Source organism: Anabrus simplex, chromosome 5, assembly GCF_040414725.1.
Source record: "Anabrus simplex isolate iqAnaSimp1 chromosome 5, ASM4041472v1, whole genome shotgun sequence".
Classification (NCBI taxonomy): Eukaryota; Metazoa; Arthropoda; class Insecta; order Orthoptera; family Tettigoniidae; genus Anabrus; species Anabrus simplex.
Genome location: NC_090269.1, coordinates 311,157,968 through 311,176,931, shown reverse-complemented (window position 1 = coordinate 311,176,931; position 18,964 = coordinate 311,157,968). Strand labels below are relative to the sequence as shown.

General features: G+C 36.3%; 1 protein-coding gene across 1 annotated transcript in view; it reads right to left on the bottom strand.

The window, feature by feature from the left end:
* LOC136874512 (uncharacterized) overlaps nt 1–18,964 on the bottom strand; it is a 799,993-nt gene that overhangs the window by 28,024 nt on the left and 753,005 nt on the right. The window contains exons 20-21 of the mRNA XM_068227822.1: nt 16,734–18,241; nt 4,364–4,460 (exon numbers count right to left, since the gene is read on the bottom strand). Coding sequence (XP_068083923.1) covers nt 4,364–4,460; nt 16,734–18,241 — 1,605 coding nt within the window. The remainder of the gene's footprint in view (nt 1–4,363; nt 4,461–16,733; nt 18,242–18,964) is intronic.

The following is an 18,964-nucleotide window of genomic DNA, read 5'->3' as shown; positions in this document are numbered from 1 at the left end:
CATGAAGTGGATAGCTTATGATATCTTTGCCATTCAGAATGTTTCAGATCCCCTTTACTATTTCCAGGTAACTTGTAAACAAACTGTAGGATTACTCATTCATTCTGTCAGAAATTGCTCCTAGTTTCTAGCTCTCTTTCTGATTCATCTTACTTCACTTATTTAATACATAGTATATCGTTGCTGGGCAAAGGAAATCTTGTGACTCCTTCAGAGTAAAGTTTACAGAAGAAGCCCAAAAGTGAGCAGTCAGCAATGGCCGGAGAACTGTTCCTGGCATTTTCATTGCTTAACAATAACCCAATTATTCAACCACATGAGTCTTCTCTTCCCTTCTCAGGCAACACAGCAAGCCTTCATAGGACAGATGGAGAAACGTGTTTTTTTATGAGTAATATTATGAGGTTTGCATTGCCTAGCAATGATATGTTATAAATGCAGAGTTGTTGCTGTGTGGCCTGCCAGTAGGCATTTGCATTGAAGTGTGTATTGATCTAGTAGCCTAAATTTCAGGTCTCACTGGCCTATGCTGTTCAATGCATGCTCTCTGCTATGTGTCATGATGTCATGTATGTTCCTTATTCTCAAGAACTATTCTATCTGTATAATAAAAGGCAATATTCTGACTGATTGTCAGTCAATGTCCAGGCAAAACTACTTGATATAAACAAATGAAATTTTGGGGATATATTTCTATTATAATGTAGGCACTCACTAAAGAAGGGTTTCAAAAAATTCCACCTCTAAGGGTACGAAACAGGGTAAAACCCTGAAAACCAAAATAATCATTACTCGGAAACCGTTCACAAAAATAAAATTGAAATTTGATATCGGTATTAAAAATATGTATCCTAGTATCCCGATAAAGGAAACCGTTACCATTATGAAAGAGAATTTAAGCCAATTGAGCCACTTGAGCCTTCAAGAAATAAATGAAATTTTGATCGTCCTGGACTTTGTCTTAAATAACAACTATTTCATGTTTAACAACAAGGTCAACGGACAAGAAGGTCTTCCAACGGGTGCCCCAGCGTCAGGCATCTTGGCCAAAATTTACATCTACCACATGGAAAAAACTAAAGTTATTGATAAACTTGAAGTATTGTACTACAGTTCTAGATATGTGGATGGCACTTCTGTAATATTAGATGAAAGAATAACATGGTTAGACTTTTTTAAACCACCTTCACTCACTTGACCCATATGTTAAGTTCACACTTGATTCAGAAGTAGATAACAGTTTGAATTATTCAGACTTGAAAGTTACTAGAAATAGACAGGATTACAAATAAAATATAAAATAAACCTGTCACTACTTTATTGAAAGAATGGAAAGAATAAGAGAATAAGAAATTTGCCATATTCACATATAATAACAGTGAATTATGTAGGATTATGAGTTTGTTCAAGAGATGTAATTTAAGAATTATTTTTAGGACCAACAACACAAACTCTAAATTATTTTATAACACTCATATTGTTAATAATAAGAATAAATTTCAAAATTCGGGTGTATATAAATTAAAGTGTGCTAATTGTACCATTACGTATATAAGTCAGACCGGAAAAAATTTTGTTACAAGGAATCAGGAACAAGCCAGGGCTAAGAGATACAACAGATACTCAGCCATGCGTGATCACATGACAGACTACAATCACATGTTTACAAACACAGACAATGACCTTAATATCTTGAAAACTTTAAATAAAGGTCATTTATTGAATATATAAGAGGAAATATTCATTTATCTAGACCAGAGGAACAATCTGACAGGTAATATAAAAATTATTTCTAAGAAGATTAACATCTTATATGAGGAAATGATTAAAGCGAAAGTTAGAAAGAAACATCAAACTTTAACACATCACGCTCAGTGGCTCTCAGGTCGTTCCTCCGCCCACAGCACGTCCTCTCACTTCCCAACCACACTCCCCACTCAATGTAGCTACTACCTGCTTAGATTCAGTTAGACCCATACCTCAGCAGAGGTGAGCCCTTTTCAACATATCAAGCCAATAACAAGGAGTAAGTAACACAATTTGATTCATATATATCATTCATCTTCCATCTCTCTCCACTTACACTTAGTTTTCTATTAATTTCATACTTAACATATTAAATTCTACAACCACCTTCACAGTTTACCTTCATTCATTAGTATCTTTTATAATCCCCAATTTCTTACTAGTATTCCTTTTTTGGGGTTATCAGAGTATCATTTATCCTAGATTGAATTCCAGAAACATAATTTTAAAATTTCTTTTTGATGTTCATTTCTTATTTTTCTCCATTTATGAAAGACATCATAGAAAACATGCATGAGTTGCCATATCCAACTACTGCAACAGGTTAACATTGTAAATATAATTAAATGAAATCTACTGAAGTAACTAAAAAAAAAAGCAGCAAGCAAGCAAGTGGGAATTAGAGGGAGGTGCGAAAAAACACTTGCACAAAAATTATCATAAGTAAACTAACATGTAAGGGTGAAAACAAATCTGAAATGGTTTTCATCGGCTACAGTATAGTATTAACTTTTACTGAGTAGGTGCCAGTAATTTTTGTTGTTTAATCTCAGTTAATTATGCTTTAAATGTTTGGTACATTAATGAATGTTAAATGTCTTAAGTATTTAGGAAATGATTTTCAGCTCTTATTATATACTTCTCACTTTCATTTCAAAAATAAAAATATGCACTACGGTATTTTATTATTAATATTTGATGAGTTTCTTAGTTTATTCACTGCTCTTGAACAGTGGAGTGGATCTAACCCATTCAAATAAGAAAATGCTTAGTTATATCAGAAATTTTGGGGAGTCAAGCATGATTTGAAAGTATGTGGTAATAAAAGCTTTCGTATTTTATTTCCATCTTGATAATTACAGTATGATACTTCTAAAAATTTAGACTGTCTTTTGCATCAGCAAGTCTTATGTCTATTTATCTAAGTATTCTGGAACTAGTCAACATTCAAAATCAATGCCTTGGAGAAACTGACCCTTTTAAGCTTTGGCATAGACCTATATACTTTAATTGGTGAAACAGTATCTGTTCTCATAAGGAATAAGAAGTGATTAGAATAAGAAAAGTGAAAAACTACATGTTCATAGATTATTTCTTCATTTTTGTTATGTTGCATATATGAAAAGAGCAAAACTATTAATAGTAATCATTCATTAACCTTATTAATAAAGGGGAACTTCTGTCTTGCTCTTCATTTAGCTCTTTAACTTCACATTTCAAAGTGAATAGGAAGTTTACATAGGTGATTTCAATTTCGTATTGAATTTTAAAATGAAATCTTTTATATGTGACTCTCAGATGTTCAAATCTTTGGTTCTATTAACATGCCATTTTATATAGGCTTTAATAAGCATTTAATGCAAATGAAACCATTATGGTTTAGTAGTAAAAAACCTGAAAAAGTCTATGACACTATTTCATTCTACATTGGATATTTGTAGCTAGCATAAGATCTTTGTTTGGTCAGTTACTCTTCAAGAACTGATTATTATGTTCTGACAGCTTTATAAGTTTAATCTTCCCTCAAGATACATGGGTAAACTAAAGCCTAGAGGAGCTTCATTTGCGTAACAGTAATAGGTAACACAAGACAACTAAGTTGTGCATGGCTCTCAGCACGACAAGTTTCTAAAGGGGTGGATAAATAAGGTAACAAATTAATTTTATACTTCTTCTGTGTGTTTCACTCAAACAAAGAGCAGCAAATGAGGCAACCCAAGACCTTCAACGTCTTCATTGAGCTAGATGATGGCCCTGTACTCATCCACAGACCAATACTGGAATCTAGAAACACCAACCAAGACCAATAGACAGATAAATAGAAGGAGTGGGGGAATTTTGCAAAGGAAATAAAAATTGGTAGGCACACAGACAAGAGAAATCAACAAATCAGTAATAGTATGAAAAGAATTTAGATGCAGTGATGAATTAGAGCAAAGTGGTTTGGAGACTAAATTGCTGTGTTTGGCCATTCAAATATGGGAAGCTATGTGCTGTTCAGTCCTCATGCAAATTTCAGGCAAGGCAGTAAATGCATCGTTAAGAATAAAGAATTTGAAGCAAATTAAATAGACAACATTCCTTTGAAGTAAGAGATCATTTCTATGAGGACTACTGACAATTTCAATATGGGGAAGACAGAACTGAAATCTTACTTCATCTCTACAAAATGTACTGCCAAAGTGAATTGGATTTATAGGACTGAAGGGCATAAAAAGTAAAAGACTATTTAAAATTCACTTCATCTTTAGAGTAATATTTAATAGAACCTATTCTTTCTTTGACAGTACTTTCAGTGCAATTGACATGGTCAACCCAGAGAACACATGACACTTACCTCGCCTGTGTCTTCACCAGATGCTTCAATGGACATCCGCCGATCCTTTGTATCACTTCCTGCCCAAATATTGGGCTTCTCACGTACATTCATCTCCCTGCAGTAGTAAAAAGTTACTTTTATATATTTGGAATATTAAATTTAAAAATAAGTAATGCATTAATAGGAATGAACAAGTGACAAATCATGTATACTACTGTATATAGTGGAATTGGAACATGGAAAAAACACATCTTTTAATAGGTATTCATCTTCATGTCCCTATCTTTCTATACATGACTAAATTAAAAAAGAAAGTTTACTTAGTGCAGATATATTACAAACATTCAACTTACCAAACTCTGAAATATAAAGACAAGGTACTTACCTAATGAATAAACAAACAAAGAAGTATGAGAAAAATGTACAGTTTTTATCCTTAAAGCTCACATTACCTGTTAATGACTAATTCAATAAATCTTAAATGAAATCAAGAATTTTAACAAAAGTTATGTGATTCTATCTAACAATAATTTGATATCCATTCTTGTTTCAAGTGTGTCTGATAGAATTATTTAGATGAATATTTACACAATTTCTGATATTTATGATTTCTTATTTTGGAACAATCTCAGAGGAAATTTTGCAATTATATATGATTAAAAAAAAAAAAAAACTGAGCAACTTGGCACTACAGTTTGGGCCACATAGTGGTTAGGTTGCATTCAGGAGTTGGGGGGTTCGAACTGCATTGTTGGCAGTCTTGAAGATGGTCTTTCGTGGTTCCCCATTTGCACACAAAGAAAATACTGAAGCTGTTCTTAATTAAGGCCATTTTCATTTCCTTCTCAGTCCTAGCTTTTTCTTATCCTATTGTCACAAGAATGCCTGAGACAATGTGGCATGAAACCAATAGCAAAAAGAAAAGATATATATATATATATATATATATATATATATATATATATATATACAATAAAATTGAATGAACAAGAACAACATTGTGGAAATACTAGGGGTTCCTTGTAGAAGTATCCCATCTCCAAATGCATGTACAGTATATGGAGGAAGAAACCGTAAATGTCAGATATATCCCACTAGACAGTACTGATTCAATCAAGAGACGCATACAACAGTGTGATCTATTCTTTCTTTCTATTGCCAGCAAACTTCATGGTAGTTGAGCAGATGTCATCTCTCCTCAGGCAAACTAACAAATCTGTAAATTGTCAAAAAAATAGGAGAGCTGAAAAAAGTTGTGATTACTCATGTCAATTCAGTTTTTATATTTAATAATTGGTTTTATGTGTTAGCCATACAGAATGAGCTGCAGATGTGAGACTTTGTCAGAGGATAGAGTTTATAAAAATAATAAAATCTAGACCAAAACTGTAGAACTACATGTTCTCTTATTCGTCACTTTTGCTAGTTTGTCATAGTGGGGATGATGTAATTAACATGGAAGCATGGTTTATCCTTGAGATGAAAGGATTGTCACAGTTGAGGCATACATGAATGCCACTTCCATTGAGAGAACATGGGGCATATTTCTAGATAACATTTCCCAATCTAAATGTTCCAGTGAAACATACCTTCAGCAACTAATTCAGAAATTGAAACCCAACTGGCACTGTGGGGCATCTACAAAAACCATAATAGTAGTTAGGGGATGTAAAACTGATAATATTATTATTATAATTATGAGCCTATAGTCTAAGTGATATTCAGTGTTATTAGTTTTATGTTCCACTTACTACTTTTATGGTTTTCAGAGACACTAAGGTACCAGAATTTTGTTCTGCAGGAGTTCTTCAATGTTCGATCTACCAACATGAACCTGGCATTTTTTGAGTATTTTCAAACTTCATAAACCGGAACCAGGATGGAACCTGCCAACTTGGGTTTACAAGGTCAGAGTTCTTTTCTCTGAGCCACTCAGCCCAGTGGCCTATGTGAAGAGAATCAGGCATATATATTTGTATGCCATCTGAGGAAATCAATTACATCAATTCTTCTTCTATGTGCCTTGCCCAGTCTCTCAGATGTTGGTTAGCACTACAGCTAATGCTTCTTGATTTTCTTTTTTGTTAAGAAGGAAACTATTTTTTTTTTTCAGTGTCGGCTTAATTCATATTTAAGTTTTTCATTTTTGTCAAAACATTTACGAAACAATCAGACCCAATCGGACCCAACAGCAAGTATACCGGTTGTCGTGGCAACGTCTCTGCTTGCCACCAGGGAAGTAACATAGTGTCATTTTCATCATTGTCTGCGAAAACTCGTGGTAGTTCACTGGGTAGAAGGATGGAGAAGCGTCAAGTTGCTATTCTACAGGACATTTGCAGAATACCGTTGGAGGTTACAGTTTTCTTCTAATAGTGCTAAGCATGGTTGTTAATATTTGAACAGTACCGTGGAGTGTTGCCCATTATTTCAGACTGTAGGTTTTTTCCTAACATATACTGTAATTGTTATTAAATTTCTCTTCAACTTCCATATTTTCCACAATTTTTCCCCCGCTATTTGCTTTATGTCGCACCGACACAGATAGGTCTTATGGCGATGATGGAGCAGGAAAGGCCTAGGAAGTGGAAGGAAGCAGCCGTGACCTTAATTAAGGTACAGCCCCGGCATTTGCCTGGTGTAAAAATGGGAAACCACGGAAAACCATCTTCAGGGCTGCCGACAGTGGGGCTCAAATCCACTATCTCCCGATTACTGGATACTGGCCGCACTTAAGAGACTGCAGCTATCGAGCTCGGTACTTCCGTATTTTGTTTTAATTTCTTGCCTCTGACTTGACTGACACCAGTAGTCATTTTCTTACATGAAGACTTAACAACCCCTGCACCTAAATTTATCCTCTGTAACCGCTTTCAAAAATCCATAATTCATGATCAGAATTTAGTGAAAGATATTTCATTTTTCCAAAACATCCACATAGTATTTATATATTTTTCTTATCCAGCTGTCCTCAGATATTATCCTATTTTCAATTATTTTCAAATTTCCAGTTACCCTTCTTAATTTCTTCATAGGTATGGAAGTGCCAATCCTGGAACCTGGACTTTTTCTTTGAGTGATATTTTGCACTCTTTTAATGCATTTTTCCTTCTCAGTCCATGATTTTTGCTGATCAAATCACTAACATATCATTAACTGCAACTTATTTAGGATACTTTTGAGAGTTGGTTCCTTTTACTATGGCCACTAAAAGAGGAACAACCCTTGGAAAATCATTCTTCAAAGCTTGAAAACAGCAGTCCACGTCTAGAGCATCTTTACATGAAGCCGGTTTGAATGTGAATACATTTAGCAAGACATTTGGAGAGTGATGCTGGCAGCAGACCAGGTTCAGCTTACAGATAAAAGGTCTTTGTAAATCTAGGGTGTCTGGGACTGATTTTTACAATGTTGCTTTGCATCCTCCTAACAATTGTAAGGTTTTCAAGGACCCAGAAACTTTGTGGAGTTCATTTATATACAGGTAGATTTAGTGACAGAGGGTTGGTGTAGAGCCTCTTCACATATCATTGAAGTGAAGCAGGATCAAATTCGCTAACTTGGGGACAGCTAGCCAGTGCCCTACTATCTAACCCATTTAGAACAGGAAGACTGCTTCAGAACATGAGGCCAGGCTCTCTGCCAACAGACTTAAGGAGAGCGCTGTTCAATATTCAGTGTGTGATGCTGGTTATGAGGCAGAGCTCTGCTCTCAGAGAATTAGATAGTACCGTTTAACTCAAACATCAATTGATGGATCCAATAAAAACTGGTAAAAAGGTCCTCTCACTTAGATAAGAAAACCCAGCTGCTGAGGAATATTTGCAGGCATTAGCAGAACAGTGAATTAGCTATATATCATCAAACAAAATGCAGAATGCTTAGCAGAAATCCTGGAATCTGGACTCTCCTTTCTTTGGGAAGGGTAACTAGAAATTTGAAAATAGATGACTAGCTCAGTAATATAGATCAGAGACAACTTACGAAGATCATAAATGCTTAAAATCAGGCAGAACAAGACTTGCAATTCTTGGAAAATTAAGCTCAAACTCAACTGAAGCTAGATCTCTTACTATGATTCCATGAAGAGAAAAGTAGAAAAGTCTCTTTCATTACAGCTAGTACCTCAAAATAGATCTGAAATGGAACCACAAATAAGAAGGAATTTCCTACCCCAATGGCAAAATTAATTGGATCCCATGGTTTATCCACCAGAACCTCAAATTTCTCTACCAAAATGGAGATGTGCCAACTTTAAACATTTCCTTCAGTCTGTGAGATCTTACAATTATACATTCCAAATCACTGGCTGCCCACATGTGAAGGAGCTAAAAATGACTAGAAATAATACTAGATGCACAGGATTGTCAGTGATGCAGATATAATCAGTCAACAGTGGACAATGTAGTCGTGTTGCTGGCATGGAAGGAATGTGACATGTGAGGCTTTCCAGAGAAAAAAAAAAGGCTCCTCTAAAGAAAATATCTGTCCCTTCCTAGTCATATGAAATTATGTTAAGGCAAGGCGAGATGAAATACTGCCATTTATTTCAACAACTGCTGCAAATTTTAACTGAAGCTATGGCTACATTGAAGAAAACAACTAGTGAAATAGAAAACAGTTAGGTAAGTCCATTGATGTGTCTCATGAAAGGCTGGGCGAGCACAAACGAATTCCAGATAATCAGCAGGCAATAATTAATAGACAGCAAAATATTATTGATAACTTATTATCTGAAAACAATCGGCTTGCAAAAGCATTCAGTGAACTTAAAATCAAGTGCGATGACAACGAGCAGTATTCTAGGATTAACACACTTGAGATATATGGTGTTCCGGAAGTACCGAATGAAAATGTCTGTCTAACTGTTATCAGTGTCGCCAAGGCGTTAGATGTAGAGATAAAAGAGGATATGATTGATGCGTGTCATAGGCTGGAAAAAGTTAATAATCGTCCAACTCGTGGCATTATTGTAAAATTTGTTAGAAGATGTTACAAGGAACAGATCTTAGAAAAACGTAAGATCGAAAGGAATTTGTCCACAACTCATCTTGGTCTTTCCGTCCCTAGTCCCATATATATTAATCAGTCTTTAGCTCCTAACAGGCGAATTTTATTTGCTAAAGCTAAACAATTGCAACGAGATAGGGAATATAAGTATCTGTGGGTGAACAGGAGTGGCAAAATTTTGATGAGAAAGACTGATGGAAGTCAAGTGCATGCTATACGTTGTGAGGGAGATTTGGATAAATTGTAATTGTTTCATTGTAATGTTGTTACTCTTTCAACTTTTGATTTTTCATGAGCCATGACATGGAGTTTTTCGTTTATTATCAAAATGTAAGAGGACTTAGAACTAAGGTTGATATGTTTATCCAAAATCTCCTGTGCTCTTCATACGATATTGTTGTACCTACTGAGACTTCTCTATCAAATAGTATATATGATAGTGAATTATTTGACAGTAGATATTTAGTGTTCAGAAATGACAGAGATCCTTTAGTATCTGGTAAGGAGCGGGGCGGGGGAGTTTTGATAGCCGTCAAAAAGAGTTTCAAGGCGAAACTATTATCCAAGTACTCTAAACAGTATTGTGAATCACTTACTATTTGCATCTCAAATAATAACAGGAAGTTATTCATAAATGTTGTATACATTACTCCAGCATCATCTTTAACAGTTTATCAGGACTACTTTGGTTATTTAGAAAGCACTGACAATCTTATGATTTCGGATTGCGTTATCGTGGGTGATTTCAATCTTCCTGAAATTAATGGTACTGGTTATTCATTTACAGAAGGAACTGTGACTAGTAAAAGATTGCGTCAGTTGATATCATATTTAGGTTTAACGTCGTACAATAATATTCTTAATTACAATTTTAGGACGCTGGATCTTGTACTGGCCAATTTCATAGTTGACGTGAAACGTGAGGAATTTGCTCTTGTGCCTGAAGATTTACATCATCCCCCACTATGTTTATCGTTACCTCCAGTAAAGAGGTGTTTATTACCAAAAAAATATAAATCGAGAATACTATGATTTCAAGAAAGCAGATTTTCTACAACTGTATAATGAGTTAAGAGATATTGATTCGAACCCGTTGTATAAGTATCAGAATGTGGATGAGGCTGTGGATTTCCTTTACTCGTCAATATATAGATGCTTTGATAATTGCATACCTAAGTGTCAGGCCATTAAAAAATCAAAATTTCCAGTCTGGTTTAATCACGATATCATTCAGATAATCAAAAAGAAAAGGAAGTGTGCCAAAAAGAGGAAATTCTCCAGGTACTATGACGAACGATTCAAATAACTCAGATTTGAATTGAAAGTAAAAATAAATACCGCATATCGAGATTACATAAGTGAATTAGAGGTTACTTTAAAATGTGATATAACACCTTTCTGGAGGCACATTAAAAATAAGCGACTCACGAGATCAGGAGTAACTACGTTTGAGTATAATGGTGAGAACTACGAGGGCGGTAATGTTGTGCATGGCTTTGCTCGATATTTTTTGTCAGTTTACGTCAGATCAGATTTTAATTATATATTGGATGATTTGGCTTTAGATGACATTCCTCTATTTCCCTCTGTTGATATATTATATGTCAGCGAGATATCTGTTGAAGAAGTGAAAAAGGCTATTAATGGTAAACTAAAGCCTAAAAGATCGAGTGGTCCTGATGGCATACCTCCATATGTAATTAGGGCTTGTGCTGTTTTATTGGCTAATCAATTAACTTTCATTTTTAACCTTTCTCTTCGCACTTCATCCTTTCCTCAAAAATGGAAAGTCGCTAAAGTTACGCCCATTTTTAAGACAGGCAGTTTTGTAACCATATCTAATTATCGTCCAGTGTGTATTATTAATGCCGTAGCTAAGGTATATGAACATATATTGCACCATAAGATTTATAAACATGTTAAGATTGCTCTGTCAGAATTTCAACATGGATTTGTACCCAACAGATCAGTTATCACCAATCTTTTGGGTTATACTCAAAGTTTGTATGATACCATAAATACCAACGGAAGGACTGATGTTGTTTATATGGATTTGGAAAAAGCATTCGATAAAGTCGACCATAGAATTTTAATTACAAAAATGTATAAATTTGGTTTTTGTAAACAGTTGTTGCAGTTAATGTGTTCATATTTAAGAAACCGACAGCAGTTTGTTTATTTTAACAATGGAATTTCAGATAATTTTATTAGTCCTTCTGGTGTTCCGCAAGGTTCAAATCTTGGACTTCTATTGTTTTTAATTCTAATTAATGATTTACCAGACAATATTTGCCACTCTAACTGTTTACTTTTTTCAGATGATTTGAAACTTTACAAATACATTAGCGACCACCACAACCAAGACGAGTTGCAAAAGGACATTAATAATGTCATTTCTTGGTGTGATGTTAATAAGTTGTCTTTGAATGTTAGTAAATGTAAATACATGACCTTTACCAGGAGGAAGGAATTTGAAGTCTCAGCCTATCATATACGGGGGGGAAAAATTGGATAGGGTTTTAATGTTTAAGGATCTTGGTATAATTTTTGACAGTAAGCTAACGTTCAATAATCATATCAATACAATAACAAAGAATGCTAACCGAATGCTAGGCTTTTTGATAAGAACATCGAGACCATTTACTCAGCCCTCTGTACTGAATAAATTATATATTACCTTGGTACGGAGCATACTGGAATATTCTGTAATAATCTGGAGTCCGTACACAAAGCAACAAGTGAAGGCTATTGAAATTGTACAAAACAAATTTCTACGTTACCTTTATTTTAAAACTTTTAATACTTTTTGCCCTTTCGACACAACCCATTTATTAAGGAATATATTTAAATTTACTTCATTGAAAACTAGACAGTCCCTAATCTCTATACAAATACTAAGAAAAATTGTAATAGGACGATTTGATTCCTTGGACCTGTTAAGACGCATTTCATTCCATGTTCCGCAGACAAGATCACGTCAGCACCAATTATTTCACGTTCAAACGTCAAAAACATTGCATCAGTCAAATTCACCTTTCGTAAAAATGACAACGCTTTATAACACTGTAACAAAAGAAGTCGATATATTCACCAAATCGGATAAAGAATTCAGGAAGGAACTAGAAGCCTGCCTTTACAGTTTGTAAATTTTTGATAATTCCTTCTTTCTGGTATTCTTCACATTTCCCAGTGTACTCATCCATGTTTTAAGTTTCCTTGTTTTTGCATAGTATGGTGGGTCTCTTAGATGGTAACGCCATTTCTCAGGTCAGGGAGATTTGGACTGGTGATGTGATTTGTGGTCAAGGAGAGGTGGGTGCAGCTGTAGCCTATAATAGGGTCTGTCCTAGCATTTGTCTTAGTGCAGGAGAATCATTCTCCACATAGCAAACAGTGAGACTAACCCCTCTGCCTCCTGAATGTAGAGCTGCATGGCTATCCAAACATAGCCACTGTTCAGCCAAAGCCTACTATACTCGGCAAAAAAAAAAAAAAAAAAAAAAACCCTCATAACTGGAACTGTGGGATTCATTTGTTGGTGTTGAAGACATGTTTAGTATAAAACAAAAGCTAAAGTTTTCCACCTATTCAATACTGTAAGTTGTAACTTTAAAAAATTTACATATACTGTATTTGTTGAAACTAGTTTCGGTCTTACCAGAGACCATCATCAGTCAAAATCGAAGTTAAGGCAAAAACAGGGAACAAAACCCATCAAAATTAATCACAGTGTGCTTCAAGGCTCCCCTTTGTCACTGGCATTATTGAACATCGCTACCAATCATATTGTGGAAGAACTATCTGAAGATTCTTTAGCAAGGAATTATGGTTACGCGATTGCAAATGAGGAGCCTAGCCATACTATAATGTGTTTTGCCAACGATACGGTAATATTTGGGAAAAACACTGAATCTGCTGCCGAACTAGCTAGGATCACCATAGAAAGATTTAAGGAAATTGGCCTGGACATCAGCGCTTCAAAATCAGCTTGTCTTTCTATCAAGAAAGGTCAGCTAACGGAGGAGAATGTCATCATTAATGACGACTGTGAAATTAAATAACAGTGCAACAGAAGTGCCATTCGTTACCTAGGTGTGAATTTCATCAATGAACTTAAACTGGATCCACAAGCCGTACTTGACAAGACGTGAAAGAAGATTGACACCCTTGTTAGCTCACCATTGCTGCAATCTGACCAGAAATTTTCAATTTTAAATAGTTCAATATCACCTATTCTTATTTACCCATTCCAAGTTACTTCCCTAAACAAGATACCTCAAACTTTTCTATCAGATGCGGATAAAATATTAAAGAGTGGAACTAAAGAATTATTACAACTACCAGCAGATGTTCCAGATCACATGGTATACACCGAAAGGAAGTATAAAGGCCTTGGTTTGTTTCGCACCACTTGGGAAGCCACACTACAGCATATTAACATCTGTAATAAATTATCGCTTGCAAATACTGGCTACATTAATGCAACTAGGAACTTGGAACAAGAACGTACAATTTGTTTGCAAGATCTAGGCATAGAAATGAATGATCAAATTATATCCAAAAATAGCCATCTTCCCAATGTAAGGAAGGTCCAACAGATACTACAAGACAGAGAAGTTCAGTCATGGACAAAGTTGCCGCACAAAGGAAAGGGCATTAGACTCTTCCAGGAATACACACCAGGGAACAAATGGATAAGAGATCACCGAGGCTTATCCTGTGCGGAATGGAGAGAGGCCATCAAGATGACAGCGAGTGTGTGCGCCGTTCGTTCCGTGCCGGAAAGGTCCCAGGACAACACCCTCTGTCGGCATTGCCACAGAGAGCATGAAACTCTTGCCCATGTCCTGGGAGCCTGCCCTCACGGGGAGGTATTGAGAAATTCCCGCCATCATATAATACGACACATGATTGCGATCTCGCTGAGGGATCACGGTTTCACGGTGCACGAAGAGGTCTCTGGCCTAGCTACCGACGGGAGTAACAGGCGTATTGATATGATAGCCTTTCAACCAGCTAGCAAGCAAGGACTAATCTTAGATCCCACAATATGCTTTGAGTCGTACGTTGGCCAGGCCGAAGAGGTGGACGCCGAAAAGAAGTCAATTTACCAGCCAACTGTAAACTACTATAAAGATAAATATCACCTAGATAATATTTCCATCCATGGACTCATGATCAGAGCTTGAGGCACAATCCCTAAATTTCTTGTACAACTATGGGATTCTCTCGGCCTCAGCCGGACACGACTTCACGACATCGCTAACACCGCAGTACGAGGTTCAGTGACCATACTCCGCAATCATCTATATAACATTTGAACAACCATATTGCAAATTTATTCCTGAGCCTTGTGATTTTTCTACCTGGCACACTAACAAGGTCAACAAAAGACAAAATACCATGTAGTCGACATACTTTGTCCTTGTGGCAGCCTCCACATGGGGGAAGTTGTAGTAATAATAATAGTAATAATTGATGTCTTGATTTAATTTTGAGTATTCTGAAAACATATTCAAATAAAATTAAATTATAAGAAATTTTATTTGTAACTTCCAATGATGTAATTTCAATCTAAATTTCATCACAAGAAAATTCAGTTTTGTGAATCTTTAAATGTTTTATAGTTCAAATTTTAACTGAATTTTAATGTATTTTCCAGATTTGCTCGAGAAATTTTACCTCGACAGCCTCGTTACTCAAGACAAACATTATTGAGTTGTTTAAAATCTATTAACTCACAAAATTGTGATCATCAATCAATTCCGTTAGAATAATTAGGGTTAATAATTTTCCTCTACCATCCCATTTGCTCAGAATTTTTTTTGTTACTTTAAGAGCCTTAATAAAATTAACATTAATGTAGTGATCATATTCATAATCATAGTTAGTCAGGATGGCTAGAAATTTTATTTCATTTCTATGAATAAATTACAGTATGTACAATTTCAAATAATATAGATATTTTTTTCTTTTATTACCGAACCTATCGTTATTATCCTGCCACTTGTGTCAACTATAGCCATTGATGTCAAGTCCTTACTGAGTGCCCCTGCAGTGTCTCTTGCTCACTGATATCTCTAAATGGGCGCAAAAATATCTTTTAAAACAGACAATAATAATGCATCAATTCTACACAACACAAACTCAATAATAATAATTTTAATTTATTCTAGAGAGCAGCTGTTTATATGCTTAAATGTAGTAGCTGTCCGTTCACCTATATTGGCCAAACAGATAGAAACTTTGACACGAGGTACTTAGAACATGTAAAATCATGTTTATGGACTCAAACCATAAATTCACGAATACTGATCAAGATCTAAAAATCTTAAAAATGGTTAATAAGGGCTCTCTGCTCAATATCTTTGAGAATTGTTTCATCCACTTGGATCAATTCTTTAATTCCAATTTCAACCTTAATGAAATGTCTGAAAAAAAAAAAAAACCCCTTTATTTGATCTATTAGTTCCTATTTTCAATACAAAGAAATTAAGACCGTACTCTAAACCCCCTTTTCTCCCTCCAGCAATCACCCACCTGTCCACATCCTTCAGCCGCACCTTACGCAATTTTTTGTTCATGTTGGTAACAAATGAACATCTCAACTTTTTCCCATCATCATTCTGTTCATACTTGTTATAGCTGAGCTGAGTTCTAGAAGATTCCTGAAGTGTTGGTATTTTAAGTGCTTCTTCAATGATCCATATTGGAAACAAATGAACATATTAACACTTTCCCATCAACATCACTCTGTTCACACTTGTTTCAGCTGAGCTGAATTCTAGAAGATTCTGCAAGTGCTGGTATTTTAGTGCTTCACCTGGTCTTCTGTGAGGTGCAGTCTTCAAATTGGAGGAAAGCTGAGAGCTTGCACAGGACATGCTATTGTGATGAGTGTTTTTCAAATCTTTACTTGTCTTACATTGAATTTTATGCTTGCTTCATAAATTTTATCTATATTCATGTCTTGCCTTAACTTTGATTTTGACTGATGATGGTCTCTGGTAAGACCAAAACTAGTTTCAACAAATACAGTGTATGTACAACAAACAGTATTTAATAGGTGGAAACCTTTAGCTTTTGTTTTACACTATATTGCTCTTCAATACAGATTAATATGAAATTTATTACCTATGATTAAAGACATGTTTATATCAACATCAATTTATCCACAACATGGTTACAAATGCAAAAGTGGAGTAGTATCTTGGATTGAATTCTAGCAATTCTTGATCAATACTGTTATAACATTATTTTCTTCTCTCCATATAAAATTCCTTAAGTTTTGCCCAGGACTTCATTACATCCTACATTTATTTCACAGAGATTCAGATAATTGAAATATGTTGAAATTCTATTTATAATGATTTCTTACCTTGTGGAATTAAGGCTCTCAGAAGACGATGACGAACTGACGGGTTGCTGTGTGCGAATACGTGAGCGTTTAGGACTGGGCTTACGTGGTACATTGGACCTCAGTGAAATACTAGTTTCCTTGCCAGGAACATCAAGCAAATGTTGCATTGTTTTAGTAGGACTGGGTGTCTTGCTACCTGTAGTAGGTCGGACAGGTGCACACCGTCTTTCTCGCCTACGACCTGTAGTTGACTTGCGATGCTGATGCACAGTGTTGTTGGCAGGAACCCTATTAAGAGGACAATCTGAACTAGGGCAGTCATAGAGCCCATCAGAGTCTGTAAAGTGACGACCATAGAACATGGGAGAAAAACGACCCAGCCCACACGTCTTATCACTTAAGGGGCTCTCACTACGAGAACTCACAGGACTTAAATGTTTATCACAACCACTAGAATCCGATTGAACAACAATTGATGGTAACTGTAAGGAAGCTTTACATGGAGGAAGTTTATAAGTGTCAAGATCTGCTTCCACACTTCCACACTTAGAACCCCCTCTTGAAGATATTCCAGGAGAAGTTGGTAATAAAGGTAGTCCCAGAAGAGTTTTACCATTCTCCAGTAGTTCTTTACCTATAAAAACCTCTAACTCCTTAGCACTTTTCAGTTCACCATCTTCTATCTTCTCATCAAGATGATCAGTCCCAATACCCTCATCATTGGATTCAACAAACAGGTCATCGGACAAAGTCTCAGAGTCTGATCTTCCCCGGCCTCCTTGCAGCGTGTGGGACTCAGGAGGCCTCCTGCCTTCCCCCTCCATGCACCGGCTGTCAGTAGTACTGGTGGGGGTCCGCAGGAGTGGCGAAGGTCTTCTCTGTGATGACTGACTATGGAGGGATGTCATCCCAGAACCAGGCCCAGAGTTGTTAGGCCCTGGTGGGTCATCCACTTCGGAGGGACATAGTGGATTATTGGAACCACACCGTGATGGGCCAGGACTTGCCATGGAGCTGTATCCCGAGGAGCTGAGGTTTGACTCTGAGGCAGTACGATCTCCACGGGTACACATGGAGAAGGGGCTAAGGTAACACATACCCACACCACCACCTCCTACACCTGGGTGAGAGCCTGCATTCTTCGCAGCCGGAGAGTCTGTATCTGAATCGGCTTCACTCATATTGCAGGTCACAGTTATAAGTGGTGGTGGACAGGGCAGATCTAAGGAGTTTGGTTTATCTAACTCCTTGAGATGACGGCGGGGCCCCTTACCACTACCTGGGAACATCTCCATGAGCCCACCACCACGTTGTGGAGGTGGAGAACCAGGAACTGAATCAGATGGATAGTGTCGGGTTGGAGAAGGCTCTTCTACTGTTAGTATTGGAATCACTGGAGGATGTGGCTGACAACAGCCAGATTCACTGCTGGTACAATCATCATGTTTAGCCCCTTGGTCTACTTTCATCTCATCTTCATCCACTGTCACAGCAGCAACAAGGTCACGAATTGATGGTGGTCGCACCTAGAAGGAATAACAGTCTTTATAGAAAAATTAGTTAGCACAGGGTAATTTGTAATTTTTGGGAAATATGCACAAAAAAATTAAAAACTCCTTGGGCTAAAGCGACATTATTACAAACAGAGAAGGTTTGATTAGAATACAAAATTCAGATCTAGGAACACGTACACCTTCACTTCTTAATTATCTGGTCAGTGCCTGACTTTTATTTTTTGAATTATGTCTACAGGAATACAGTTACGAACTGCTGAGTTCATGAAATCTACACCAGTGGTAACTTACCTCACAGCAATACCATGTTGGAGGGAAATATCAGTAATATCAAGATGGCAGACAGACACAGGATGTCTTATTTCAGTAACATACCACATATTCTGTAATTTGATATTCAGTAAATATTAGGATTCACATGCAGTACACAAGAACCTATTTTCTCTGGCCCTCATTAATCTGGATCTTCAGTTTATCCGGATCAAAAATAATAAAGATTTGTGTTTACTTGTACAGTATTCCTTTTACGGGGTCAATTCTTCTTGAATGTTTTTTTCACCAAGGATAGTTAACACGTTCAGTACCTGCTTCTGAGCGGGACACTTGAATTCCTGGACCGGCCATTTTCATGCCCGGCCCTTTTGACGTGCATCGCTTAATACAATTTACAATTACTCCTAAACTATAAATGTTGGAAAAATGATACTTTGTGCTTACTTCTTGTGAATATTTAAG